This window comes from Lepeophtheirus salmonis, chromosome 1 (genome assembly GCF_016086655.4).
Source record: "Lepeophtheirus salmonis chromosome 1, UVic_Lsal_1.4, whole genome shotgun sequence".
Classification (NCBI taxonomy): Eukaryota; Metazoa; Arthropoda; class Copepoda; order Siphonostomatoida; family Caligidae; genus Lepeophtheirus; species Lepeophtheirus salmonis.
Genome location: NC_052131.2, coordinates 45,166,112 through 45,193,106, shown reverse-complemented (window position 1 = coordinate 45,193,106; position 26,995 = coordinate 45,166,112). Strand labels below are relative to the sequence as shown.

The following is a 26,995-nucleotide window of genomic DNA, read 5'->3' as shown; positions in this document are numbered from 1 at the left end:
TATACTTTTTTTTTTGTAAATTTAAAATAAATTTGTTCATGTTTTTCATGATAATTTTATTTTCTACATCAGTAATATATTATCAACTGATAATAGGAAGGTTTTTGAAACTTACAGATGCAGAAAAAAAGTTATCATGAAAAAATATATATATAATTTTGCAGTTCGATATTTCTACGCTTCAACGAAAAATCGTTTTAAAGATTTAGAATTTTAAATAAAACTGAAAGGAAGGGTTTTAAATGAAATATTTTTAATTTTTCATTGTTTATCTTAAAGATAGCATGTTCGTGATAGTATTAATTATAAAGAGAGAAATGACGTCATGGTGGCAAGAACGACGTCACTGTCCTTTAAATGTACTCCACATCTAGCTAACTTGAAGACCTATTTTAAAAAAGAACTAAAATACTAAATCACGAATAGAATAGTTGGAATGCTAATTTCTTATTGCTTATAAAGTTCAAAATTATTAAAGCTTGCTGAATTGAATTCCGGCCATCACTTCCCCATCTCTTCTTTTAAGTTTTGAGGGCGACAATGACTAATGAATGAAAGCCTTGTATCAATGTCTTGGATGCAGACTTGACTAATGAATCAATCTGAATCAGAATGAGTAATCACTAATCAGTAATCACTAATGAGTAATTCCATGAGTTTCTCCTACATTAACATAGAATGAAAGTCTTATCCCTCCTCTTGGCCGTTTTCGCCATCTCGACCCGCTGTCAGGAAGAGGAAGAAGGAGACTTATCAGGTGGATGGGGCAATCAGATATCTTGGATCTCTTGGTCTTCTCAAGTCCGGAAGGATGGGAAGAAAGTGAAGCCCTCAATGGTTCTCCTTCATGACCCGAGCTGCCCCGCTTGTCAACGCCTTAAACCCTTATTTGCCTCCAGTGAGGAAATCCGGGATAGCAGTCCACATTTCCACATGATACAAACCTCCAAGAACGAGGAGCCCTCATCCCTTTCTCTTTTCTCTCCTGACGGATCCTACATTCCCAGAATTCTCTTTCTCGCACCCAATGGGACTCTCCTAAAGGAGATCATCAATCCACAGGCCAATCCCAGCTACCAATACTTTTACTATGATCCTCAAGACATTGTTCATTCCATGAAGCAAGTCATTGACCTTTTTTCACTCCACAAATCTGAACTTTAAGAATAACTTTTAACACAATGGCCAGTCTGCCACTTCCTCCTGTTATACTCAAGGACTATTCCATTGGAGAGAAAAATTGGGGCTGGAACATATGGCACAGTTTTTAAAGCTACCAAAAAAACGGGTCCACGAGAAGTGGTTGCTGTAAAAGCCATCTATAAAAAAGGCCTTGTTAAAAAAGAGGTCGACAACATTATCTCAGAAATTACGCTCCTTAAAACCCTTAAGCATCAGCACATTGTGGAAATGGTCGATTTTACATGGGATACGTCCTATATATACATCATAATGGAGTACTGTGGAGGAGGAGACTTGTCGAGGTTCATTCGATTGAAAAAATCCTTGCCAGAGTGTGTCGTCAAAAAGTTTTTACAACAATTAGGACTAGCGCTTCAATTCTTACGTTCTAAAAACATATCTCATATGGATTTAAAGCCTCAAAACATTCTCATCACTCAGAGCCGTGTTCTCAAGTTAGCGGATTTCGGGTTTGCCAAAAAAATAAAACTCTCTCAAAAGGAAATGGGTATTCGGGGCTCTCCTCTCTATATGGCTCCTGAAATGCTTTTAGAAAAAGGTATGATGCCAAGGTGGATATTTGGTCCGTTGGGGTCATCCTTTACGAATGTCTCTTTGGCTACGCACCTTATAAATCCTCCACGACTCTGGAATTGTATGAGAAAATCAAGGAGGATATTGCGATTGAAATCCCCACTTCCGGAATTTCTGTCAAGTGTAGTGATCTTTTAAAACGATGTCTGGATCGACATCCAGAAACTCGTATTGACTTTGAAGAGTTTCTTTCACATCCTTTTATGGATCTAGAGCATATTCCGTGTCAAAAAAGTTTTGCCAAAGCCTTAGAATTGTCTTTTCAAGCTATAGAGGCCGACAAGAAAGAAGATTTTCAAACTGCATTTAGGTACATCATAACTCATATCTATTCTATAAAACTATCAATAATATAATTAATTATTCTAATTCCAGACTTTATAAAGAGTCTCTGGAATATTTTGTACCTCTCCTTCATGATGAGAGCGATCCGAACAAAAAGTTTTGCTCAGAAAAAAGTAGATGGATTCATAATACGCGCTGAAACTTTGAAGGAGGCATTAGGTCCCATCAAGCCTTTGGGGAAAATTAAAAACTTTGAAAATAATAAATCATCAGAAACTCTAGTTCCCAATAAAGAAAGTAGTAGTCAATGCAAAGAGCTTAGCATGCTATCTGGGAGTACTCCAGGTCTAAAAGTAGTATTGATATCCTTCATCAAGCTGAATTATATGAAGCTGAAGGAAGACTCAAATATGCTCTCGAACAATACGAGTCTGGACTCAAAATTATTATGCCTATTCTTATTAATGAGCCCAAGGGTCATCGACGAACTTTAATGAATGCCAAAATTCAGAGGTGGATGTCTCGTGCAGAAAAATTAAAATTGATCTTCAGACTCAAGAGTCGTCAATCCTTACAACTCTCTCCAGTGAAGACGCTAACGGAGTAGATGCAAGTACTACACTCGATAAAAATTGTTCCATCCAATAATTAATTTGTAATAATACACACAATACATGCATATATTTATTGATCTCAAATCCTTTTAAAATACATAATGTACATCAGCTTCAAATCTGTATTATCAGATCCTTTTTCTTTTTTCTTCTGTTATAGTTACATTGGATCATCATGAGTGTCTCTGAAGATAGCATTAATTTGTGTTTAATGAGTTCTGTTCATGCATGCAAAGAAACATTATATGTGTCATTTAGAGATTCCAGTACAGTTCAAGATGTATTGAATTACTATCTAATTAGAGTCCAAGCTCCAGGCATTGGAAAAGTGTCTTACATTCTTCTCAATGATCAAAGAGTTCCCTGTAAACCGGAATCAACTTTATCTAAGGTTCTTGGGAAAGATGTCAAGTCTGCTAGTTTGATATTGAGTGTGAGTCAAGTTTCAGAAACAAGAAGATTGGATTTAATACTTATAATCGGGATTTGTTATTTTTTCTGGATTACTTCCTTAGTTATAGGACTTGTGATGTATTTGACCCATGGATGGAGTTCCCATGGGGGATCATTGACTATTATCAATGCTTATTCTCATGGAACTGAGTTATATTTATTTAAATCTCATGAAAGGAATGCAAGATTTACATGTTCAATAAATTCATCTGCTGGCATTTCTGTCCTCATAAATGTACCTATTTATTTGCTTCTTTTCCCATAGCCTATGTATATATATATTAATTATCATTGATCTCTCGTTTGCAGAGTCCAAGTGAACTTAATTTAAAGTATTACTTTACAAACTTTCATTGTTTCAACAAATCATTATCTTCATCAGTCTATCTTGGAGCTACTGATGGTCTAAGAGAGCTGAATCAAACTCTTCCTTGTGAAACAAGGGAATTGATGACTAAGGTCAAGAATACTCTAAGTTCTATAGTTAGTGATTCATTTGTCGAGATTTTGACTAATACAAAACAAGGAATACTTGGTTGGCGTGGAATACATTCAAAATCGGGGGGAAATCAAACTACTGCAGATTGGGGGAAATTTTCCTTCAAGTACGTATTTATTCTTTTCGTAAAGTTATCAATTTTTTTTTAATCATGCCTTTACTATACAAACTTACATAGGTTACATTCCCAACCAAAGATTCGAATCAAACCAACAACTTGAATTACCTTACACTTGACAATTATGGTGGAAAAAATTATATAAACTCAAACACGTATAACTGTTATGGAGATGTTGAGAGTCACCGCCGGTTTCTAGTTACCTTATACTATCAAGAGTATATAGAGACTGGAGACTTTCCTGAGGAAGTGATTGACCCTTGTCTTAATACTGAGATCACTTACAGCTTTTCTGATTTATTTCAGAATAACTGTACTCTAAAAATGATTGATTTTAATTTCTTAGTGCAGATCAAAGAGTATTTTACTAAACAAATTCAATTTATCCCTGGTTATCTTGAGCTTGAGAGCTGTTCCTCCAAAATTGAGCAAACATTAAGTATTTGTAAAGAAATTTTTGAAGAGTCCTGTTTTGAGTCCAGTATTGAGATTCCTGGCTCAAAAGTCTATGGTCTCAGAGGTGGGTTTTCAACATTGAAAAAACAGCTATCAATGAATTCCTCCAGTCCCTCGGACAAAGAGTGGGAACTTGAGTTGAAATTTGCTTGTTCTTCTAGTAATAGTACTAGTCTATGCTTCAGAGGGAATTTTATAAGATCTATACTCGGGAAAAGTGCAATAAAATTTGAAGATACATTTGGATGGCCTCAGGGCTATGCAGACGATTTCTTTTCGAAAGAACGACCAAAGGACTCATTTACTACTCTATCTCCATCAGCTTTTACTCTATTAATGATTCTTTCAACATCCTTTTGTCTCATAGGCTCTTTCTTTGTCTATGAAGCTCACATCATCCAAAAGAAAGACAGAAGTAATAATTAATGAATAGATAATAATATTCCCAGGAATTAGTAGCTCTCTTTATATATATTTAAAAAAAAACGAAAAAACAATTTATCAAGAAATAATTTATAATGAAATAAATACTTTGAACAACGTTCTAAACAAATATTAAATAAATATTTAATATGAAACATACAAATTTATGCTAGTGATCCGTGTCATATCTCATTTACGAGAAAAGTCGTCACGTTTGGGAGACGAGGTTTGATTTTTCTTAATTATGGTAATAGCAGAGGAATTGAGAGCAAGGGAACGCCTGCACCTTTTATCCGCTTTTTTTACAATGAATTTATTATCGATAAGATGATTTTGATCTATTAAAAAATTGTTTCTTTCAATCTCCATTTCCCTCATTTCAACATCTTTCCGATCGATTTCGTCTTGAAGAGATTGAATCTCAGATCCAAATTTCTGTAATTGAAATTCGGACTCAGAATTTTTTTTTCAAGAAAGATAAGTCGTGAGCGCAAATCATCTCTTTCGGTTGAGACAGATAGTTTATCTTTGGAAATGGATTCTAATTTCTCAGTTAGGTCATTGCACTGACTTTTAAGTTCACCAATAATCCGACTTTGTCTTCGAACTAACTCCTCCAATCTTTCAACAATCAGTCGATGAGTTCTACGCTCGGAATCACATTCCTTAACATAAGACTCGAGTAGAGCATTCGATGAATTGTCTTTAGTACTGTGTTCATGACTCAATTTCATTAAATTAACTTCCCTTTCAAGAGTAGCATTCCTTTCTACATTCCTCAAATTCTCTTCTCTCGAAAGTGTCAACATTTCTTCAGTTCGAGATATCCGAGATTTATAAGAACGCACTTCAGAGTCTAATCTGGACCTTTCAGACTTTAAATCATGTTTGACACTCTCAAAATCTAATTTCAATAATGCAAGTTCCTGATCGGATTTTTGTCTTCGTGTTTCTGTGGAGACAATCTCCAATTGTAGATCAGCTATTCTTTTATCATTTTCCGAGCGAAGATTTTGTATCAATTTGTCTCTATCCTCCAAGTTTTTCCAAGTTCATTCTGAGTGTTCTTTAATTTTTCATTTTCGGAAATGATACGACTAGATTCTCCAACTTGAGCTTGGAATTCTTCTTTTATTTGTGTAAGTTGATTCTTATACTTTTTTTCAGCAAAGTTCCTCTCTTCTTCCGATTTAATTACTTGCTCCTCAATCAAACTCCTTTAAAAAAAAAAAAAAAAAAAAAATTAAATATGTTGAATCTCCATAGAAATGATTATTGATAAATAATGTATATATGTTTAATTGATCTAACCTACCTTATACGAGCTTGTTGTCGCTCAATCTGCAATTTTAATTGTCCAATCTCAAACTCAAGATCAGTTTTCTCCAAACGCACTTGCTCAGCTACTTCCACACTTCGTTTAACTTGTTCAACAGCCTCAGATTCTCTTCTAGTAACTTCATCAAATTCAGATCGAAGATGATTCAATGATTCACTCAATACACTAATTTCTTTCCTCAGACTTTGCTCTTTTAATTTTTCTGACTCTTGGATAGCTTCCACTTTCTTTTTAATGCAAAATTTTCGAGCTTGAAGGTAGAAGTTGAAGACTTTAAATCATGATGAAGCATAATTACTTCATTACATGCATCTGTATCTTTGAGTCCTTCCATCAGGGGAGTTTGAAAAGATTTGTCTTGTTCATTTTTGTTCTCTAAAAGGTCTTTGGTGTAGAGAAGCAATTTATTTAATTTATCACGACAAAAATTCGTCTCTCCCTCCAATTGTTTGATGTAGCATTCTTGCTTTTTTACGAGCCCAACCACATCATCATAAACCTCTCCATTTCTTGTTTGATGACTCCCTTCATTTTCATCGTTGAATTTTATAAGATTGTGCCAACTATTGTGTCTCTTATTCATTTTAAACATGTCTCTAATAAAACCTTAAGATAATTAAGAATCGAAAAAAATGACAAATAGTGTATTTCTTTTCTTACCGTCCATTATTGTGAATTGATTCTCCAAATCTTCTTGATCGATGTCTTCCTATACCAATTCGGGAACTTGAAGATATCCTGCGTAAAATAAGTTTTTCTAGCTTTGGAGAAGCATAAGATTTCTTTTCATCAAGTGATAGTTCATCTGAAAGAGAACTATTATGACTTAGAGGTCCTTCCTCTTCACGTAGGGATGTACCGCTTCGGGTAGTTTCATTGGAGTCATCTAATAACGTCTTCAATTTCTCAACTGCATCCTGATAAGAGTCGTCTCTGGACCGTCTCATACTTCACAGACTCATAAGTCTAAGTGGGTAACAAAAGTTTTAAAAAAATGTTAAGGTTCCATCAATAACTTTAGGATAATGTATCATTAAGCTCTTTTATTTCAGACATGAAATGTTGTCCTTATAACAGCTAGCACATAAAATGCGGGTATATAATCATCATTTATCAATATAAAATTGTAACAATTACGAATATGTTCAAACAGATGCAGAGTGGGTAGTATTCACAAAATGATTCCGATGTTAATAAAACCCCGTTTTCCAGGAGATATGCTCTAGTCCAGTAAACTTTTTTTTAAGTTCATCATTATCGGCCCAAGCAGAAGAGGATTCATCTTCCTGTTTGGCAAGCTTTTTAAGAACTTCAGACCTTTTATATTGTTCGAGAAGCAACTTCTTTTCCTCTTCATCGCTAAATGGTTTCTCCTTTGGAGGAGGGCCTTGTCCACGCTTGCTTACTTTAATTATGCATTTTGACTTTTCGTTTTTACCTATTTGAGTAGGAGGTACACGGAAATGCATTTATAGTTTCAAAATATATCTTTCCTGAATTGGTTTTCACTTACCCAAATATTTATACAATGGCTCTGAGTCCTCCAAACATTTACTAGCGAACCATAGGCCATACACTGTAGGGTCCCAGAGGTTAGAAGACTCAACTTCCTCTCTATTATCTAATTCCATTCTCACAGGATCAAAGAGAGGGATTCCTTTGGGGAACACGATATTCAAGGCTCCTTTCATAATGTCCAGACCATTTTTGATATGCTCCCATTTTAAAGGGTCGCTCTTGGAGAGATTCTTGGCGGCTGTAGTGGATTCAAGCAGGACTCTACATGACTCAGAATCCGATATAGAGAGTCCTGATCGCTTTAAGAGGGGATCAGGGTTTGAAGAGAATTTCAGCCCATTTCGGAGTGGATATCGAGAAGATAAGTCTAGATTAGGGTCCAGGCGTAATTCTTGAGCTTGTTCAACAAGAAGGCCGCGACGTTCCGGAGGCCAAGATACTCCATACGTAATTAGATCTATATAATTAAATAAAATGTTAAAAATAGTCTTTCATTACATCATTCATAATATAGTATAATTAATTCATAATTGTGATTGATATACTGAAAACTACAAGTACAGACCCTGGACGCTTTCTGCTAATCGATTAATTTTCTCAACTCCATTTTTTAAACGAACAACTTCTGTCAATACCTTCTCCACTTGGGTATTTAATGTTACCTCATAGGTGAATATCTTTTCATCATTATTTTTTATCGTTAAAAGTACCATTTTTTACCCTCCTCAACGGCGACGTTGACGTTTTTCAATCATTAATTCAAATTTACTTCTTCCAGCTTTTTTTTCTTTCTTTAGTTACGTAAGTGGGTCACGTGACATTATAGCAGTCCATATATATATATATATATATATATGTGAGGAACAAGCATAAACGTAAAAGAAGAAAAAAGGGGGGAAATTGATTCCTTTTTATTGATTTAACAATTTCTCGATTAATAACTGTAATCATAAAAGTCTTATTTAATAAAATATAATAGCAATAGTTGAGAAATAAGGATTTGTAGGACACTCAATTTTATTTTGAGTAAAATAAATTATAACATATTCTACGGTTTTTATCTACATAATATACCTATAATATTTTATTTTTACCTTGAAGTACATAATATTGATTAGATTAGATCCTTCAAGTATCTATTGTAGTAATAGAAAGAAAACAGTTTTCCTAAGTACAGTTATATATTTGATCAATAGGAAATTACTTAAGGAAAGACAAATTTTGATTATATGTTGCATATAAACTGATTCGATTTTAAAATATTATTATTTATTACGTATCGTAATTGCAGTAGATAATTGTGTGGTAATAATAATATCAAGGAATTCTAGACTCTAAACCTACATAGTTGTAAAAAATATTCTATGTCATATGTATTTTGGCAAATGTATAGCTACGCTTTTAATAAAATATGACATTAATACAGTAGACATAGATTATGTCTACTATTTAAAGTAACTCAGAATTTGATTAAATTTGGTATAGATGTAGATTTTCACATGTTATCCCAAAATCTTCTTCTTTTTCAATCCGATCCCGTGATATGAAGACCTTTATTTTTGCAATTTTAGCTAAAACTGTGGTGTACATACACCAAATTTTAAATAGTCATTTCTTCTTAACCTGATGTTCAATTCCAATAATGTGTTTCTGAAAAGTAAAAATAAGTAAAACTCCGAACTCTTTTTTATAATAACTCGTTTTTATATTATGATGAATTATGACTATATGTAATGATTGGGGATGTGAATATTGGCTAAATTGTGGTGAACATGAAAATTCATGAGAGAATGCCGTACAAAGATTTTAGACAACCAATAGCTTATAATCATCTAAATAATTAGTTTAATTAAAATAAGCACTGACGAGGTTCCGTGCACTATCATACAGTTAAGCCTGATAATTAGTTTGAGTTTGAACACAGGGTTTTCAAGTTTTTCAACTTATGTTTGAAATCTTATGTCAATTTACTACATAAAAATATAAAAAAACCATATTTTGGGCTGGGAAAATTCATTTACAAAAAAAGAAAGATTTATCTTCCGACATAATCTCCATACACAAAGGAGCTTGCCGTGTCTCTGAGGGAACTCATATCTGAATCTTCTTAGATCGATATTATCACTCTTCTAAAATGCCGAGCCGCCTAAATAGAACTTGAAGTAAATTTACTGATTAAAATTTTAATACGTATTCTTATGCGATAAATATAATTTTTTTTTTAAATCAATTTTCCATCTTTATAATATGTAAAAAAGTACCACTAAACACATATTGGGTATAAGACTTTAGTAAAATATTGATGTGTAGACTATATAAACTGTTGAATTACGCTTATGGACATGATTAAAATTGGTTTAACTTATTCTGAAGTTAATCTTGGAAAATAAATTACGAAAAATAATTTTTAAATTACGAGTTTCAATCATTCTTTAAAAAATATGATTGTTTTTTCCTGACGAGTTTTTTTAGCGTGGAAAAGTGGTAGGGTGATTAATGAGTATTCAAGTGAGTGACGAGTAAAGTTCGTAATTCCTCGAGTGTTTTTTTTTTTTTTTTTTGAAACTCGAAAATACTCTTGCAGCAAAATTCAGTTCACGGGACATCACTATAAATATTATTTACATTAATTAAAGGAAGGCAATTTATTTCAACAATTGTAATTCTTAGAAATTTATAGCAAAAGGATATTTTTTAACTATTATTTCAAATATTAAAGAATCGGAATCAGCATCGGGATTTTTTATTAGAATTGTATCGGTATTGGGTATATAGGAAGGTCATATAAGATGGAATTTCTCCGACATCCCTTCACAATTATACTATAAGTCCAACAAAGACTTATATTTATTACTCCCTATTGTCTTTCATGGGCACATTCACTAGTTATTACTTTAAATCAGGCTAAGGTTGCAACAACAAAAAGGTATCCCACGATTTCTAGGTCATATTTTATTCAGTTCTAGGACAATAGGCCAAAAACTTCTTTGAGAAAGGACAATTTGCAGAATGTACATTTTCCTGTAGGACCATTTGGCCGAAAAATGGTCTTAAATTATTGGTATATACGATTGCATATTTTAATTCAATTTAAAATGATAATATAATAAATAGGTATTGTTCATATGCAATATATGTCATATAGGTAAATTAATGAGTATTTTGGTTTTTATCAAGAAATTTTATTTTACTTTTTAAACACATTTTGTAGAAACTACTTTGTATTCAAGATAAACATATGATAAAAACAAAAGTTTATATTTTTGTTTTGTTCTTTATAACATTTTGATGTATTCAAGATTTATTTATTTTGTTAGTTTATAACTTGAAAAATTGAGTAACAAAGAAATAATTAAACAATCATTTTGACATTTACCAATAGGAAAAATAATTAGAAAGAAAAAACCCCTTTATAAACTGGGAACATAAATATCAAGATTATTATCCGTTATCCGTACTACCAACTCTCCCGGGAAGGAATACCGAAGAGATTGATTTCCGGTGCCATGGTAGTATATCAGTTCCTTAGATTCCTTCAATATCTCAATAATTAAATGAAATTCAATTTATTATATTAATAAACATAAATTACATCATACTTTTAAAAATATATAGTTAATTTAATATTTATGAAAAATTTAATTCAAATCAAAATATCTTTAAAACAAAAAAAAAAACTAATATATTTATTTTGACTAAATTATTTGAAAAATTCATGTTTTCTTATTAAGGCTATTTTTTTTATTGTCAAATAAATAAAAAATGGCTGCACAATTTCCCTTTCAGATAAATTTATTACAAGCTTAACTTTTACACGAAATGCATTATTTTGAAATGTGACAGCACATGGACCGTGTCACCGGGTGGACATTGCTTCCCCAGTTAGCTTGTTCCCCTTACGTTATATAATGATTCATTGATTCCACTGTGCAAAGCTGTTATTGATCTGAAAATAATTGATAAGTTATTCAAACTAGCAAGATCATTTATGTCCATTTACATATTATATAAATTTTCTAATATGTATAATTTAATCAAGTAAAAAACCTCTTTCATTATACTTTAACAGCTATTCAACCTTAGTTTCCTCAAGTCTTCGCAATTTTTAAACCAGAAATGATCAACAAAATGTGAGCTTTAATGAGTTTTAATAATTACTTTATATTTGGTCTTATTTTTTTTTCGTGTAGGTAATTTTTTTTTTTTAAATACCAGTCTGAACATTGAATATGCATTAAAAAATCAAAAATATTAATCTGTAGAAGACAAAAGCGAAATGCGAGCCATTTAATTCGTAATGGCTACTTTTAAACATTATAATCCGGAGACGACGCATTAGATGCATCTATATACCTGATAGCTCTGTTAAACAATGTTGAGTCAATAATTAATATAGCGTTTAACTTGCCTGACCTGATAGCTGCTCGATAAAACACTTTTTTCCATATAGCTATTAGGTCAGACAAATTCATATTTTATGTTGTTTTATTTATACCAAAATACACCTATCACATGGAAGGCTCCTCATCTAAGGTTAGCAAAGGCTCAGATAATTCTAGAATGTTATCTGACTTCAAGTAAATCTTTCTAAGAACTGTTGTATTCTCAATTATTGGAGTTTGCTTATACTGTTCAAAGTCAGGATCTCTGGTTTGGGAGGTGTACTTTAAAGAAATGCTTTGCACAACTGTTGTCATAATGGACAAGATGTCATCCTTTCGAAAAGACTTCCCTATTTTATCGCACATTGATTGAATAAACCATGAGCCCTAATTATTCGACCGAAATGAAGGATATCGTAGATAGCATGACTTGACTAAATGAAAATCTGTTTGATTGGACATTATATATATTTGTCTGGCAGAGCCATGTTCATCGACTTTGTGAACATATCGATGAGAGGAAGAAAATAAACACAAATCCCACTCCTATCAAGGGAGGATATAGGCAGGAATTATTCAATATTATTCTAAATCTAACAGGGGCTTTCACTTATATCTCCCCAACTAATCCTCAGTCCTCTGCCATTCATAAATCATTTGCACAAGCACTAATGATTACTTTCGACTGTGATGCTCTCTCATTAAAAAAATAAAAGAATAATGATTAAAGCTTTGGAAAATGAAAAAAAAGACTGTTCAGATTGCAAGCGCAAAAAGTTTTGCACTTGGTTTAGCTCATCATTTTTACACGATTTTATGACCAGTCAATTGACCTCCTGAATTCATTTTTTGGCTCTAAATATTATCTACAGTTTATATGTAATTAGTCATTATTTCAACAAATCATTATTTTCATCAGTCTATCTTGGAGCTACTGATGGTTTAAGAGTGGTGAATCAAATTGGAATGGAAATGGAGCAAACATTAAGTCAATGAGTATTTTATAAGAACTCATTGATTAAGTGCTTGTAAAGAAACTTTTAAAGAGTCCAGTATTGAGATTCCTGGCCCAAAAGTCTATAACTACAATATTTTGCCTGATTAGTGCTATTTTAAATGTAGATGGTTTACCTCTTTATAGCAGTAATAAAAAACAATAATAAATGTGGACAAGTAGTATAACAATGATCATTTGAATTTTATAATGTGACATCGAATACTTATTAATTAGTAATTATCATTTTTTTTTAAATCAAAAATTACATCAAATGTTTATTGGTTATCCCGAGAATATTAAATTATTGTATTATCTTCATCACAAGCGCTCCAAATTCTTTATGTTATTCATCTCATTTTTTTTTGGTTGCAACTTGTACATACAACTTACATATACGAGTTACAACTGTTACAAAATCGTAACTTGTACACAACCTATATATTTCATTTGTAAAATATGATCCTTTAGAATTCGACTATTCCCATTTTGAATTGGACATGATGTACTTCATTTGAATCCAGTAAATGATTTAAAAAAATGACTTGTTAATTCATAATTAATTATGATACTAATTTTATATATACCTATTCTGTACACGTCACTTGCCAATAAGGTTGAATCAGTCTAAAAAATATAAAAAGACTGCAGTCTTATCAGTTTGGTCCTGATTAACTTTGATTTTATATGTGAATAATACAACGAATGGAATCAATATATTTTTTATGATGTTATCTCTTCTTTTTAAAAATGCATACATTTTCGGCTGTTTTCTTTTTGAACTATTTTTAGCAAATAAATTAACATTTCAAAGTAATGAAGAAATAGTGAAAATCATGCCCATACTTCCACTTTGCTAGTTAATCGTTTTAAGTGTTTTTCACTAGGTAGAATAATTAATTCCGATCCAACGAGCTGTTTATACAAAGCAGGACTAGTAGCCTGCCATACCATGGCTGCATTTAGAGTATGAAATGAATATCGCCTAGCACATATAGGTTTTGAATGAAGGGCTAACTGCTCTTTGATAAATTTAAGATGATTACTCTTTTCACTGAGATTCTCCAATAGATCAACTGTGTGCTCAAGCGTTGAAGATGACTCTTCTACTCGAGTAAAATTACTCAAATAAAATAAAATATTTTTCACATCAGAAGCTCGATTAATTTTACAAGTTGAACAAATGTGAGCCACTTCCTTTGAAGGTGTAGGTAGCTTTCCTATTTTCATGAAATACTTTAAATCTTCATCAATAGTCAAACTGAAGGATATCTTAGGATAATGATCTACGACTAAAACACTGTAAAAAACGACTTGATTGTTCTCCCATTTTTCTTGAATATTTTCAGGATGACTCAATCGATCAAGTTTTTCCTCCAGATCTTTTAAACTTCTCACTTTGTCCTTGTGAACTTGATTTTCTTCATTTGCAGATCTTAAAAAAATATGAATTATATCTGAATATTATATACTATTTATCAGTACCTGACAGAAGGAAGAGAAGGCAATTCAGCATTATGACCAATGATACTTTCAGCATAATCTGAAGAAAACCCCGGAAATTGCGTTGGAAGGGCATAAGGCTTCAATTTTCTACGCCTTAATTTTGAAATAGTCTTTTTTCTGTAGATATTTTTGTCGCAAGTTTCTGTCTCAAAGCAAGAATCTTCGAAATGTTTGTTACAAATTTTAGCATATTTGCTAGGTTTCCAATTTTCCCGCGGTATTAATCTCAACCATTTTTCGCGGAGATCTTCATCTTTGGGAAGAGAATGAAAAGATAGTCTTCTTTTGTCCTCATTACCGTCATCAGGATCTGTTTTTCCTTTTTTTCCAGATTTTGTATTTGAATTGCAGCCTGGACAATAGCAAAACATCCTAAAAGTATTTGGATGTTTTATGTTTAGATAATTAAAAAAACATTAATAAATAATAGTAAATACAACTCCAAATTTACTGCATCCAGGACAAATTAGTACATATCTACGAGAGTAGTCATATAGTAAAATTTCTTAAATATGTTGTATATGAATTCACGTTTTCACTGAGTACCACTCATGGCTTTAAAGAAGTTATTCTTAATATAAATTAATATCTTACTTATTTCTGATTGAATATTCAATCCGTAACACAAGATCGAATTTCCTACATTCAGTTTATCACCGGAAAAAAAAAAACCACAAGAGACAAAAAATGCTGTTACTGTAAACCTACAAAATAAGGAGCTACTCCTGTAAATAAACAAATTATTTGTGCGCGCTCAGCTCCAATGCAATCTTTCTTCCAAAAGCGAAAAAATTCAATAATTAATTGATAACCAGCTAATTATTATATTGACTTCAACTTCCTCAACTACTGGATGACTATTATTTAAGTATCAATAGTCCAATTTTGACTCGAGTAATTTTTTGATGGACTCAAGAATAAAAACCATGCCAGAGCTGTACTCTAGATTAAATATGGACTTGAATACAGCTCTGGTATGTATTTATGTACATAATTAGGAATATTTACGACATAGTGAGGGTTAATTCGATTTCCACAGATCAACAACATTCAATACATTAATTATGTACAGGGTGCGAGGAAAAAATCTGCCGATTCGAAAAAAATCTGCCGATTCGAAAAAAATCAACTACAAGCTTATTTTTCAATATTTATTGATAATTCAAAAAAGGAATTTCTTTATAATGATTTATGATATAGAGCAGTAATCTATTCTATGTACCTGCCGTCTGCGTCCAAAACCCGCTCAATGCGGCTGCGAAACCGCGAACAGGCATTTTTAATCTACGCTGGTTCTAGCTCACTGAACTTCTCCTTGATGCAGATGATGAGAATCCTTGGTGTTATGGGAGGAGTAATTGGTCATGTTCTCGACGTAGGACCACACAAAGTAGTCCCACGGATTCAAATCTGGCGATGAGGGAGGCCAACAGGAGAACGGTACGAACGCAAAAGTGGTTATGGGAATTGTGGATTTGATCCTGAACAAAATTCTTCTCATCAGAGAAGAACCACAGCATGTTCGGCGCCTTTGGGTGCTTCAGAATTGCCTTATTTCATATTATCACTAAGCATAATCTGAATTGCAGCGCACCTTCGATCTCTCTCATTGAACATATCGGTTTTTCTTGGGCACTTAGAGTGATGCTATCGCTAAAACTGATAAACAATAATTAAATCCTATGACGCGCTGTACATTTTGACGCCAATAGCAGACGGATCAACTGATTAGATTATCGAGTAATGTCGTCTTTACTAATCGGCAGATTTTGTCCTCGCACCCTGTATAATGATGATGTCACAAACACTCAAATATGATTACATTATATTTTATAATTATATATACTATAGAATATTTTCCTGGCATTTATTAGAGTGCACTTAGTTATCTATTCATTTTAAACAATATACTAATTGAATCCCCGATAAATCGTTTTCGTAGTAATAAACACAAGAGAAGTGTTCAAGACTTGAGTATAAGAAGATCTAGATAAGCCCCTTTCACCAAATGCTCATCTTTAATTTCAAGATCTTTCATAAGCTTTTTCGCAATTACATCTCCTTCCTCAAGACTTTGACCTTCATTCAATACAACCTCCAGTTCCATGAAATCGCCCAAACCTTTGACTGCATCACAATGCACACGTGTCTGTCCTATCACATACAAATATCGAGTTTTGGAGACAGTTCCTTTAATTCCATGTGACATTTCCAAAGCTCTCTTTAAACTTTGAGGCTCAATCACTGGCACTTTTTCATATACAGATCCTTTTGGACCATACTGATCAGACCTTTTATACGAAATAAGCTGAGACTCTTTTTCATCAATTACACGCAGTTTGAGCCGAGCATTTGGAGCGTTAAAAAATGTATCCTCTTGTTTAATGATGCTTACAGGCCCATCAGGTCCGAGGGCTTCTACTTTAGCACGAAATGCAGCTAAATCAGTTGTAGGCAAGCGAGCCTTTATTTCAATGTTTATTTTCATTACACAAATCAAGGAATACTAGAAGAAGTAGTCGTTGCGCAAACTAAAACGTGTTGACTGTTCAGCTTTGATGTTGTTTTTACATTAGATAAGATTAAGTGGTTGAAATCCTTGTAGTGTGACAGGCTATGAAATTTCTGTTGCTAACTTATTGTGAATAGCCCATATAGGACTCACAAGCTCTGATTCCCTTACATAAACACGAAAAATGTTAGAATCATTTCAGACCAACGCAATATAAAATTACAATCACAATGAGTATAACCTGCCATGCTCAACTCATATGTTTGGGAAGGTTCTAGGATGTTAAGTCCGACCTGTGGAAGTTTCTTCCAAATACATATATTATAGGATAAATGTAACTTCTACATATAATCTAAGATTTAAAATTAGTCTCCCCTAATTGAAGTCATTTGTAATGCATTTTTGCATTCAGTATTGTAAAATGAGTGCATTTAATTCAATTTTAATATATTTTAAAATGGAACATATAAAACGGCTCGAATTCCTTATAATAAGAAACAACAATTATTTCATATTAATTACTCAAATGCTATAATTAATTACAAAGGACTTCAAGTTGAAGTAAAGGAAGACCTTAAATTATATGTGGAAGATACATTAATGCTATAATATATATATGAGGGCGAAACTTCCCAGGACGTAACTTCCGGTCATGGTTTGGGAAAACTTTAAGATATTTAAGTAGTAATATTTTTTTTTTTATTAAAAAAATCCTAGTATTTCATTTTGGAAATGGTTTACGACTTACTACACTGACATGATAATAGTTATGTTATCATAAATTATAATTACTCATAGAATAAAAACTGTCCAAGTAACTAATTTATAGATTTTCTAAATGTGAATAATGTCTATTTATAAGTTTAGTCCATTATATGTAGAACTCCAGTAGGGTAATGATGTGTCCTTTACATTAATGAGTTATTACAACTCAAACAGTGTATTTTGATGCAAATGACGCTTAGAAATATGGATTAATTGTATTTCTTAAGTAATGCACATTTTCAAGAGACAATCTAAACTTTTATTACTTAAAAGATAAAAATTAGAATGATATTTAACAGTAAACATGTAAATAAGAGTTTATGGATCAGGAACCAATGATTTTTCTTTTAAAAATCAAATAAAAGTAATTAAAGATTCACTTCAGATGAGCTTTCCTTTATAGCATGAATGCCATAGTTGATAGACGTATCAGAGATCCATCTCCACTTGTTCCAATATGGAATATACATCATTCCCTGAACGGATTGAACCCTTAGACCTGCTTTTGTAAGAGCATCCTCAACTTCTTTTGGTTTAAGAAATTTATTCCAGTCATGCGTTCCCCTTGGTAATAGTCCGCACATATATTCAGCAGCTACGATGGCTCCAAGCCATGACTGAGGAGTACGATTGATTGTAGATATATAAAGAGATCCAGACTCTTTAAGGAGTGAGGCGCAATGTGAAATAAATATGGAGGGATTCTCCACGTGTTCAATCACTTCTGACGCCACTACTATGTCAAACTTTGGATCTGTTGAAGGCAAAAATAAGGAAACTTTTTTTTTTGTTCCTTTTTATATAAACTTGCAAAAGTTACGAATCATATCTAATTCATTCATGACGATATAATTAGTGCAAATATTAAAGGGAACAAAAAAAAAAATGGGGAAAAAGGATTTCGAGAATTCCCTGAATGGTTTAGTGCAAAGTCCTCAATGGATGAGTGAACATATGTGAGATTCTTCTTCATCTGGGGATTTAATCGTGATGAAGCTGAATGAATGTTTTCCTGAACAACATCTAAACCCGTGACTAGTCCCTGAAGCCGAGCTAAAGGCTCAGAAAGTATGCCTCCTCCACATCCAACATCTAGTATTCGTGTCACGCCAGGGCGAAATCCCCCTGAGTTCTCAACAATCCATGGAACACGAAGCCGATTCATGGATTTCAGGGGAGCACATTTAGGACCCCACCAATCCATGGAGCGGAATTTCTCAACTTCCTTTGGATTCACTGTAGAAGACATCAAACGACGAGTAAGTAGAGATCTCGGAATCATTTCTCCTCTTCCAAACAACGGGTACTCTCCTTAGTTTGGTTGAACAAGACCTAGAATAAAAATGTCAGCAATGTGAATTCTAATAATATATAAAAAAAAAAAAAAAAGTTGTGCAATAGTTAAAATAAAAAATTACATAATAAAGGGATTTTATGTATTTCATCACACAGCCCATCATCGTAAATAATAAATCTAGTTATAAATCCTTGTTCCTAAATCGATTTCATATTTAATTTAAAAATAAATGGAGAATTTGCGGACGAATTGGTCGGATTTAAAATTATAATAATATTGCTTTAACTGTCATTAAAATACATTAAACGTCGCTCAACTTTCTTGAATAAAGGGTGGATTTGTTTGGGTTATTTTTGATTTATATCTTCAGAAGGACTTGGAATTGAGTCACGTGAGTATGCTCAATTTTTTTTTCTTTTTTTATAGGGGCCACGTCTTTGTTTTTAATGCATATCGCAACCTCTCCTAAAAGAAACCCCAGAAAAAATGGCCCAAAATCGATAGGTAGGAAGCCAATTCTTCCCAACTATGAAACTATTATCCAATAACAGTTGAAAATTGTTCGCAGCTGAACAAGAACGATTTCAAATCCTCCTTTCAACACTGTTTAAAAGAATAGAAGCAGAAACATCGACAGCTGATAATTGAACAATGTATATTTTGTATTAGCGAGGTAAAGCTAGCTAGTTTTTTCTCGTAGTTCTAGCTCTCTCTATATTTCTCTCTCCTCCAGCAGCTACAGTAGTAGTCACTACGACTACAGCTACACTAGCTAGCTACTAACATAATAACACTAGAAATAATACGTAAGTCTTGGCTCAAAAGTTAATCGTCTCTGAGGCTACGTGCGAGACTTGGATCGCGTTTTTTTTATTTGCAATGTGAATCTGTGCGGATTTAGAAGTCTTTTTATACCAGTACATGTTTTCATTCTTTGCAAAGATCTCATCATTCCTTTTCGAATATCAATCCACTCTCTAATAGTAAGTGACCGTTGAATGATGATATCGATATGTGACAAAGAGAGTTGTGTGACGCAGTTTTTGCGTCATGTATCTTGTCTTAATCCTTTAAAATTCTGCAATTTTGTGATTGTATTGTAGTTTTTAACTTTTAATAATTAATATAATGGATGACTTTTCTTCTTCCTTTTAAATTTCTTCTTCTTTTTCGTTTTCTCTTTTTGGGCAGCTTCTGTTGAATTATTAGTAATTCTTATTTCTTTTACTGATGCTGCTCAGCTTGAAGACAGCTCCCTCCTCTTCATCACTCATCTATTCCATTCCATTATTATTATTATTATTTTTTTTTTTTAATTTTCTTTTCAATGATCACTTAAGCATATTTTTATTAGACACTCTATTAATAATTGCGATGATTAATGCTATTAAGGGCGTTTTTATACATCTCCACTTATTCATGCTTCATAATTTTTACACGATTAAAATAGCAGAATTAGAAGTACCACACTATGTTTTCATTTTGTTTTAATGATTCCTTTATCACTCCTTGTTGACGTTTTAAATCTATGCAATTATTCTATTCATAGGAACACGAACCACAGGGAATAATTGAAGAGTTGTTCTTTAAAGACGAATCTACCTGAGTAATATGCATGAACTCCTCTCTCTATTCCTATCTCTTTTTGTATTGGTCACCAATGTAACTTCTAATAATAATCATAATCATCATGACAGTCGACGTTCTCTTTGCAATTCGCGGTCTTCTTTCCTTCATTTCCTTCACTGAATTCACCACAGCTGGACGTGCCATATTCTCGCTTCCTGGGATTGAAAACGGAGGCTACATTGATTCAAAACTATTTAGTGGAGTAGAGCTAAGTATAAAGGCGGAAAAGACTCTAGGGCATTTGTATGGGATCTACTCGATACTCAATGGACTGATTATAATCTATTCAGCAATTTATTCACACTATAAACCCGTAGTTACCTTAGCTGCTGCATCTTTATTTGTCAAGATATTATTTCTATCCACGGAAGCATTTATTTTTGGATCTATTGTCCCTGATCAAAATCTCATATTCCCTCTCATTTCCTCCTTCGTAGCCCTTGGAGCTACCTTAGCTTTACCCTTTATAATCGGAGGTGGTGGAGAAGGAGGTTTGTTTTGGTCTTCTGAGGAGAATGAAGACATCCTACGAACCATGAAGTTCTCTAAAGGTGCTACGGGTGGCCACAAACGTAAAATAAGGTGATTTTAGTGTTCAAGGCTGACTCATTAAAAATGGAAAAAAAGACTATTTCAGACAACTTTAGTTCCTCCCCTCAAGCCAAGAATCCGGGGGGTTGGCAAGGGTTCTCTTCTTGGGTCCAAGGGATTTGTGTAGTTACATTTGACTTAGAACTTGGTCAAGCTATAGAACATTTATACCCTCCTGTACTTCGTCTGACTGAAAAGGATAAAATCAACATTTGCTATTTAGCATTTCCTGATTCCAATTCTGGAGTTATGGGAGATTCTCAATTCCACTTCCGAATCCGTACTGATGGAAGTAGGCGAAAGAAACCTGAAAATGAGGAACAGGAGAAGAAGGATACATCTAATCTACTGCCTGATCAAGTTAGTCGTCTCTCTCTGGATAACTACAACTCCAAGACTCCTTCAGGAATTCAATTTGATCCTAATTACCTCTTTGGATTTGTCTATTTTAGACAAACTAAAGATCCTAACATTCGTCGTGGTTACTATCAAAAGAGTTTAATACTCTTGAGTCGTCTACCTCTCATCAGTTTTTTCAGCCAGGTGACCAATGTGTTGGCCAAAAGATACTTTGAGTCCAGTGGTAATTTGAGTACTCTAGACTCAGCTTGCAAGGACATTGATTCCTGGCCTTCACCTATACCGGGAACTAGTCACAATCTTTTATTCATGGGACTCTTATTCACGTCTTTCCTACCCTCCACCTCAATCCGTTCTTCAGAATTTGGGACTGAAACTGTAAGTGTATCTTCGGGAGATAGTTCCAATCCCATGCTTGTTCCCTCTTCCTCCTTTTTTGTGTCTCCAGATCTGTTCACATGTCTATATCCAGTTGTGGAACACATAGATACTTTATGGGAGTTGGTTCTCACAGGTGAACCCCTTGTAGTTATGGCTGGAGCCCCATCTCTTACTTCTTCCGCCGTCCAGCATTTAACATCTATTATACATCCCTTGGCATATTGTGCCGACTATAGACCTTTTTATACTATTCATGATTCAGACTTCAGAGATATTACTGGTAGCAATTCAAATGCTCTTCCAAATATTCTCCTTGGTGTGACCAATCCTTTTTTCTCCAAGGCTCTAAGTCATTGGCCTCATATTGTTAAACTGGGGGACGGGATGCCAAGCTCTACTTGTTCCTCTTCTCCACGCCATAATGTGACCCACAAGCAAAAGAAAATATCAAAATTTAAATTAGATTCAAAACCTGGACTCTATTCTCAAAATAGACCTCTTTTAGAGAAAGATAAGGCTACTATCAAGAAAATTCAAAAGGGTATTCAGATGAAACGCCCTGGAGATGTTCAATCTGCTTTGCTACGTCGACATTTCCTTGGTAAGTTAGTCATATAGGCTCTGCTAATACATATTTTAATATTTCTATCGCTAATTTTAGAATTGACCCAAACGTTTATGATTCCCCTGGAAAGATACATGAGCTCACTCATGCCTCTTGCAAAAAACATATCTCCTTACAGAGCTGCTCCTAAAGTTAAATCTTTTAGTCCTGATGATTTCTTTCGATCCTTGGAGAAGTACGGTCCTCAACTAACGTCTTCCATTAAAGGGGACTGGGAAGCCCTTTACCGCCGCTTCTTCAAGAGCCCTAATTTCGTTGGGTGGTACAATTCTCGAAACAAGGAAGTCTGCAAAAAACTCGAGACCCTTCATCTAGAGTCTCTCTCTGAATCCAAGATAGAACATTGGATAAATGGAAAGGAGGAAGTGCAACTCGTGGACATGGTTCTGCGGATTCGGAAAAAACTTGCTGACAAATCCCTTGCTCTGCCAGATATAGTTAGGGAAAGACTAGATCTTCATATAGAGACCATCATTAAAGCCTTGCCTCCTGATTTAAAGCCCGTATTAGAAGAAAAACTTTAATGTGTTTGACTCTTTATTTGGTATTTTGACAGTAATACATATATATATCAATGATAATAATTATTAAAACAGTTGTCTTTTAAATGTATTTCGTGATATATACGATTAGATATATATATATATATATTTTAATTACAAACATACCCTCATATATAAACATGTATACATAATATTTTATGAGAAAAAAAAGCAAGGAAAATCCCTATTAAATTATTATATATTTATATTGTTGTATAAGTTAATTCATCATAATAATCTATGTCTTTATTATTTTTCTGTAAGTTCGTTTAAATATATAATCCATGTTCATTGTGATACGGTTTGATTGTTTTTGTTATTTGAGTGCGTGCTTATTGATAATAATTAATTAATACTCGATGTTTGAATTTGATCTATTTAATAATCTAAGGATCAAGACTAATATTATTTAGTCCTTCAGGTCATTGAGTTATACAGGTCACATTTTTAAGTAAAGCCCTGCAAGTGAGGACGTAATGTTTATATAGTAACACATGCATTTTTATAATAGGCAGTTACTCAGTCTCTCATATATGTGTACTATATACAATACATATGATGAGACATAATTTAATTATATATTTGGGGAGTTGTGATAGTTATTGTAGCTTTGACTACCTTATGTATTTAGGGAACAGACTACAGAGTAGTAAGAGGAAAAAGTACGAAGAAATAAAGGTGGATTAAAGACTATAATAAGAGCTTAGCGCATAAATTTTTTTTTCTAAACAAAATTTACACACAAAATACATTAATACATAGACACATATAACGGCATCAGTAAAACCGGGACATATATCTCGTCCATATCTACTAGACATATTAATACATAACAGTTATTCTAAGCAAAAATAATTGTTTATAGCTTAATTTTTTTAAGTGCTCTTTTTTTATTATGAAGTTATAATATGTCTTCCCTTCACGACAATCTATGATATTTACAGTTGTGATCGGAAATGAGGAATTTATAAAAGTTATAATGCCAAAGTTTTTTTGGTTTTTTTTTTGATTTTTTCTTCTTACAAGACATTTTCTCCGATTTAGGTAAATAAACAAAAATATTTTTTAAATCCGGAAACACTTAAATACAAACTCTATTATTTGCTTTTTTTCTTTTATTTAGATCTTTCAATGTAAAAAAATAGCACTTGCTAAATCATATAGAATGTAGATGTTGCAAAAAAAAAAAAACACCACATTTTAGTCCAGAAAAGCTAAAATTTTGGATTATATAGGTGATTTTCATGTTTCTGGAGGTAAATTCATTTAGAAATTAGAAAAAACCAATTCAATCCAAGCACAAAAATAAATTGAAATTTTGTTGACTAGTGTTATAAAATTACAGAAACAAAATTGCTGATATTGTTATTACAGATATTTGTTGCCTGTAGTGAGTGAACACAAAAACACTCTGGAACAAAAGTTAAGAAAAGGAAAAGTGTCCAATTAATTTTTTTACCTCATTTAAATACAGTCCAATATTTCATAGGAATATTTTGATCAATTATAGGTTTTGTATTAAAACTTCTTGGATGATGTGACATACCCAAGAATATTACCTATAGTTTAGAGTATCCATTTGATTCATGAAACTTAATTTACTCCCAATATGGCCCCTATTAATGTCTAATTATATCATTGTGACAATGAATTTTTGTGAGGCCTCCAAGAGCTAAATATAATATTTTTTTCATAGAATTTGATAATAATTATTGGTCGAAGTATACAAGTGTAATCCAGACTCAATTTTGCGAAAAAATAATCCTAGCTTGTTTTTGTGTTAACGGGTCAAATCTCTAGTTTATTGATCATAAATTTATTGAAAATGTCGGAACTATTTTAATCTATCTGTGTACATTAATATAATATCTAAATACATTTTTATTCTATAACTTAATAATGATAATAATCGTATTGATTGGGATTTTTTTTGTTGCATTTATCATTATTTATTTTGAATTTACAATACACTATAATAAGGCCTTCCAAAAATCCAAAGTAAATATTGTTTTTATAATATAAAAAACATAAAGTAATTGTTATGTATTGTCTTTTATGTGCTTTTAACTAATGACGTAGGGATTTGTTTTAACTAGATGGTACTATTTTATTAAGTACCATTTTACATGAAACATGTTTATACATTTTAGTAGTTTTGGCTATGTACGTCCTTTTTATTTTTAATCCCTTAAAGAATAAATATATTAGTGTATGATTATACCCCCAATCTAAAGGTCTTCTTATTTGCTTTGGCTCCGGTCCGTTACTTCCTTCTGTTGGGTAGTGTTCGCAATACACTACAGTAATAATTACTAATATATAAACAGTATAGGTAGGTTGGAGTCTAATGTGTGTATTTTTGGGTTTGGAGATCTATACCCATGAATTGGATGAAAACTTCAAATGTTTCATGTTAATATAACCTTTACAAGTATGAGGCTATAGTATGGGCGATTTAGATACATAATAATAAACTAAAATGCACCCAAATGATTCCTTCCTAGGTTTAGTTCCCTAAAACTGTATGTGAATGGCTATTATTTAATTAGAAGGAATGCTGACTCCAATCGAACTATTCGTCGGAGGATTTTAATCAAATAGTTATTTATGTATTAGTATTTATCAACCTATTAAAATGATAAATCTATAAATTTTAGAAAATAAAAGATATATTATAGTTTAAATAGTACTTTATATCTATTAAACAGCTTGAAATGTGCCCAAGTCAAGTCTTTGATTGTGTGATCAAGTCGAATCTCAAGTCTTTAAAATATGGACTTGAGTTAAACCCCACCTCTATTGAAGACATCCCTATCGATGGAACTTTAGTTTTAATGTAAAGAAATTAATTAATGAAATTACATTAGAAGATGAAGGATGACAGAATGTATTTATTCATATGATATTTAATTATAATTCGACAAGGAAATGAGCTCAACAGTACATTTGATAGTCATCTCTGACTCCATTGTACTCCAGAATGTGCTTGCGAATCTTGGATGTATCAACCCATGTAATAAAATCTTCTAAATTTCGAGTTACAAGATATGCAGGATCCTTCACAACGTCGGATCCTACACGGACATGACCCTGCTCTACAAGGGACGTCGCATTTTTGAGATTGTCACACATTCGACTCCTAACCATGACAACAGGTAATCGACGACGACAAAAGCGGGAGGCATTAATAGCATCTACGTTTTCAAGATTCCATTTCGTTGGGATAAGTCCAATTTGATACCTTGAGAATGAATAAAATAAATAATTAATAATTAAAATATAACTCAAAATCGTAATTGTTCTTACATCTTCTCAAGGAATTGAGCACTAACATCTGATCTATGTTGGGATTTAGGATCCAAATCTTTGATTTTGCGAGCTATTTCCCGTATTTCACGAGACAATTTATTGTATAACGTGTAGCTTTCCCGCTTTTGAATGTGATACTTTCGCATCACTTTCACCTCATGCAAATTGTTGTCCACTTCCCAGTTGATAAAATCTACCTTTTTGAGAAGTTTCTTCTCATGAAACTTGAGTTTACGAACCATTTTGAACAAGAATCCTTAATTACTAATTATTGAGTAAATAATGAATATTTTGCTACACTCCAGCTTAGAAGTTAGAATAAAAAAGTAAACAAATAACTAGAAGCATGTGGCAATGTTTTACTAATATTTGGAGTGAACCAAGGGTCAATCACTTAACCTCATGTTGGGAGGAAGTTTATTTTTTATGGTTAAAAATCAAATGGCAAAACCTAATTGACTTTGTACAATTTTACTCCATTTTTATTTCAGCAGTATCAGAAAATCTATGTGAAGTCACGTGCTACAATTAATATATCTTCCACACAGACAATATTTTTGAACAGAAATAAAAAAGTTTTTGATTAAAAAAGATAGCGTTGCGTAAGTGTTTCAATTGGAC

At 32.7% G+C, this 26,995-nt stretch overlaps 9 protein-coding genes and 1 pseudogene across 12 annotated transcripts; 5 read left to right on the top strand and 5 right to left on the bottom strand.

The window, feature by feature from the left end:
• Nucleotides 1–345: 345 nt before the first annotated feature.
• On the top strand, nt 346–2,386 carry LOC121131789 (serine/threonine-protein kinase ULK3-like). The gene is given in 4 exon segments (XM_040727176.2): nt 346–616; nt 678–1,744; nt 1,747–2,086; nt 2,152–2,386. Coding segments are annotated over 3 exon segments (783 nt in total). The 5' UTR covers nt 346–616; nt 678–1,410; the 3' UTR covers nt 2,261–2,386.
• LOC121131791 (thioredoxin domain-containing protein 12 pseudogene) lies at nt 679–1,164 on the top strand (annotated as a pseudogene).
• Nucleotides 2,387–2,416: 30 nt separating the features above from the next.
• On the top strand, nt 2,417–4,754 carry LOC121131787 (uncharacterized). 2 transcript variants are annotated; one of them, XR_011784297.1, is made up of 4 exons: nt 2,417–2,716; nt 2,836–3,363; nt 3,438–3,733; nt 3,806–4,754. XR_011784297.1 is itself a non-coding variant. In XM_040727172.2 (4 exons), the coding sequence occupies exons 1-4, from the start codon at nt 2,669–2,671 to the stop codon at nt 3,846–3,848; spliced, it is 873 nt and encodes a 290-aa protein (XP_040583106.1). In that variant the 5' UTR covers nt 2,417–2,668; the 3' UTR covers nt 3,849–4,754. The 2 variants fall into 2 exon arrangements, 1 of the variants encoding a protein (XP_040583106.1); XM_040727172.2 differs by having other exon boundaries at nt 2,417–2,674.
• Nucleotides 4,755–6,928: 2,174 nt separating this feature from the next.
• LOC121131788 (cilia- and flagella-associated protein 298-A) lies at nt 6,929–8,279 on the bottom strand. Its single transcript, XM_040727175.1, has 3 exons — nt 8,047–8,279; nt 7,477–7,938; nt 6,929–7,401 (listed from the first exon to the last, which is right to left on the bottom strand). The coding sequence occupies exons 1-3, from the start codon at nt 8,192–8,194 to the stop codon at nt 7,154–7,156; spliced, it is 858 nt and encodes a 285-aa protein (XP_040583109.1). The 5' UTR covers nt 8,195–8,279; the 3' UTR covers nt 6,929–7,153.
• A 4,763-nt stretch (nt 8,280–13,042) lies between these two features.
• Nucleotides 13,043–16,941, bottom strand: LOC121131784 (uncharacterized). 3 transcript variants are annotated; one of them, XR_011784296.1, is made up of 3 exons: nt 14,343–16,941; nt 13,445–14,292; nt 13,043–13,365 (listed from the first exon to the last, which is right to left on the bottom strand). XR_011784296.1 is itself a non-coding variant. In XM_071894036.1 (3 exons), exons 2-3 carry the CDS (start codon nt 14,732–14,734, stop codon nt 13,692–13,694), a joined length of 993 nt encoding a protein of 330 aa, XP_071750137.1. In that variant the 5' UTR covers nt 14,735; nt 15,586–15,722; the 3' UTR covers nt 13,043–13,691. The 3 variants fall into 3 exon arrangements, 2 of the variants coding, with proteins under 2 accessions (XP_071750137.1, XP_040583104.1); XM_071894036.1 differs by having other exon boundaries at nt 13,043–14,292; nt 14,343–14,735; nt 15,586–15,722; XM_040727170.2 differs by having other exon boundaries at nt 13,043–14,292; nt 14,343–14,735; nt 14,958–15,111.
• Nucleotides 16,327–16,851, bottom strand: LOC121131786 (adenylate cyclase CyaB). Its single transcript, XM_040727171.2, has one exon. The coding sequence runs from the start codon at nt 16,849–16,851 to the stop codon at nt 16,327–16,329; it is 525 nt and encodes a 174-aa protein (XP_040583105.1).
• A 935-nt stretch (nt 16,942–17,876) lies between the features above and the next one.
• On the bottom strand, nt 17,877–19,023 carry Coq3 (ubiquinone biosynthesis protein COQ3, mitochondrial). Its single transcript, XM_071894037.1, has 2 exons — nt 18,561–19,023; nt 17,877–18,399 (listed from the first exon to the last, which is right to left on the bottom strand). The coding sequence occupies exons 1-2, from the start codon at nt 18,920–18,922 to the stop codon at nt 18,009–18,011; spliced, it is 753 nt and encodes a 250-aa protein (XP_071750138.1). The 5' UTR covers nt 18,923–19,023; the 3' UTR covers nt 17,877–18,008.
• Nucleotides 19,024–19,486: 463 nt separating this feature from the next.
• On the top strand, nt 19,487–23,362 carry LOC121131781 (protein DENND6B). Its single transcript, XM_040727166.2, has 3 exons — nt 19,487–19,920; nt 20,487–22,499; nt 22,560–23,362. Exons 2-3 carry the CDS (start codon nt 21,182–21,184, stop codon nt 23,045–23,047), a joined length of 1,806 nt encoding a protein of 601 aa, XP_040583100.1. The 5' UTR covers nt 19,487–19,920; nt 20,487–21,181; the 3' UTR covers nt 23,048–23,362.
• LOC121131783 (uncharacterized) lies at nt 20,628–21,152 on the top strand. Its single transcript, XM_071892370.1, has one exon. The coding sequence runs from the start codon at nt 20,628–20,630 to the stop codon at nt 21,150–21,152; it is 525 nt and encodes a 174-aa protein (XP_071748471.1).
• A 2,574-nt stretch (nt 23,363–25,936) lies between the features above and the next one.
• Nucleotides 25,937–26,745, bottom strand: LOC121131780 (U3 small nucleolar ribonucleoprotein protein IMP3). Its single transcript, XM_040727165.1, has 2 exons — nt 26,372–26,745; nt 25,937–26,306 (listed from the first exon to the last, which is right to left on the bottom strand). The coding sequence occupies exons 1-2, from the start codon at nt 26,614–26,616 to the stop codon at nt 26,000–26,002; spliced, it is 552 nt and encodes a 183-aa protein (XP_040583099.1). The 5' UTR covers nt 26,617–26,745; the 3' UTR covers nt 25,937–25,999.
• Between the last annotated feature and the right edge of the window lie 250 nt (nt 26,746–26,995).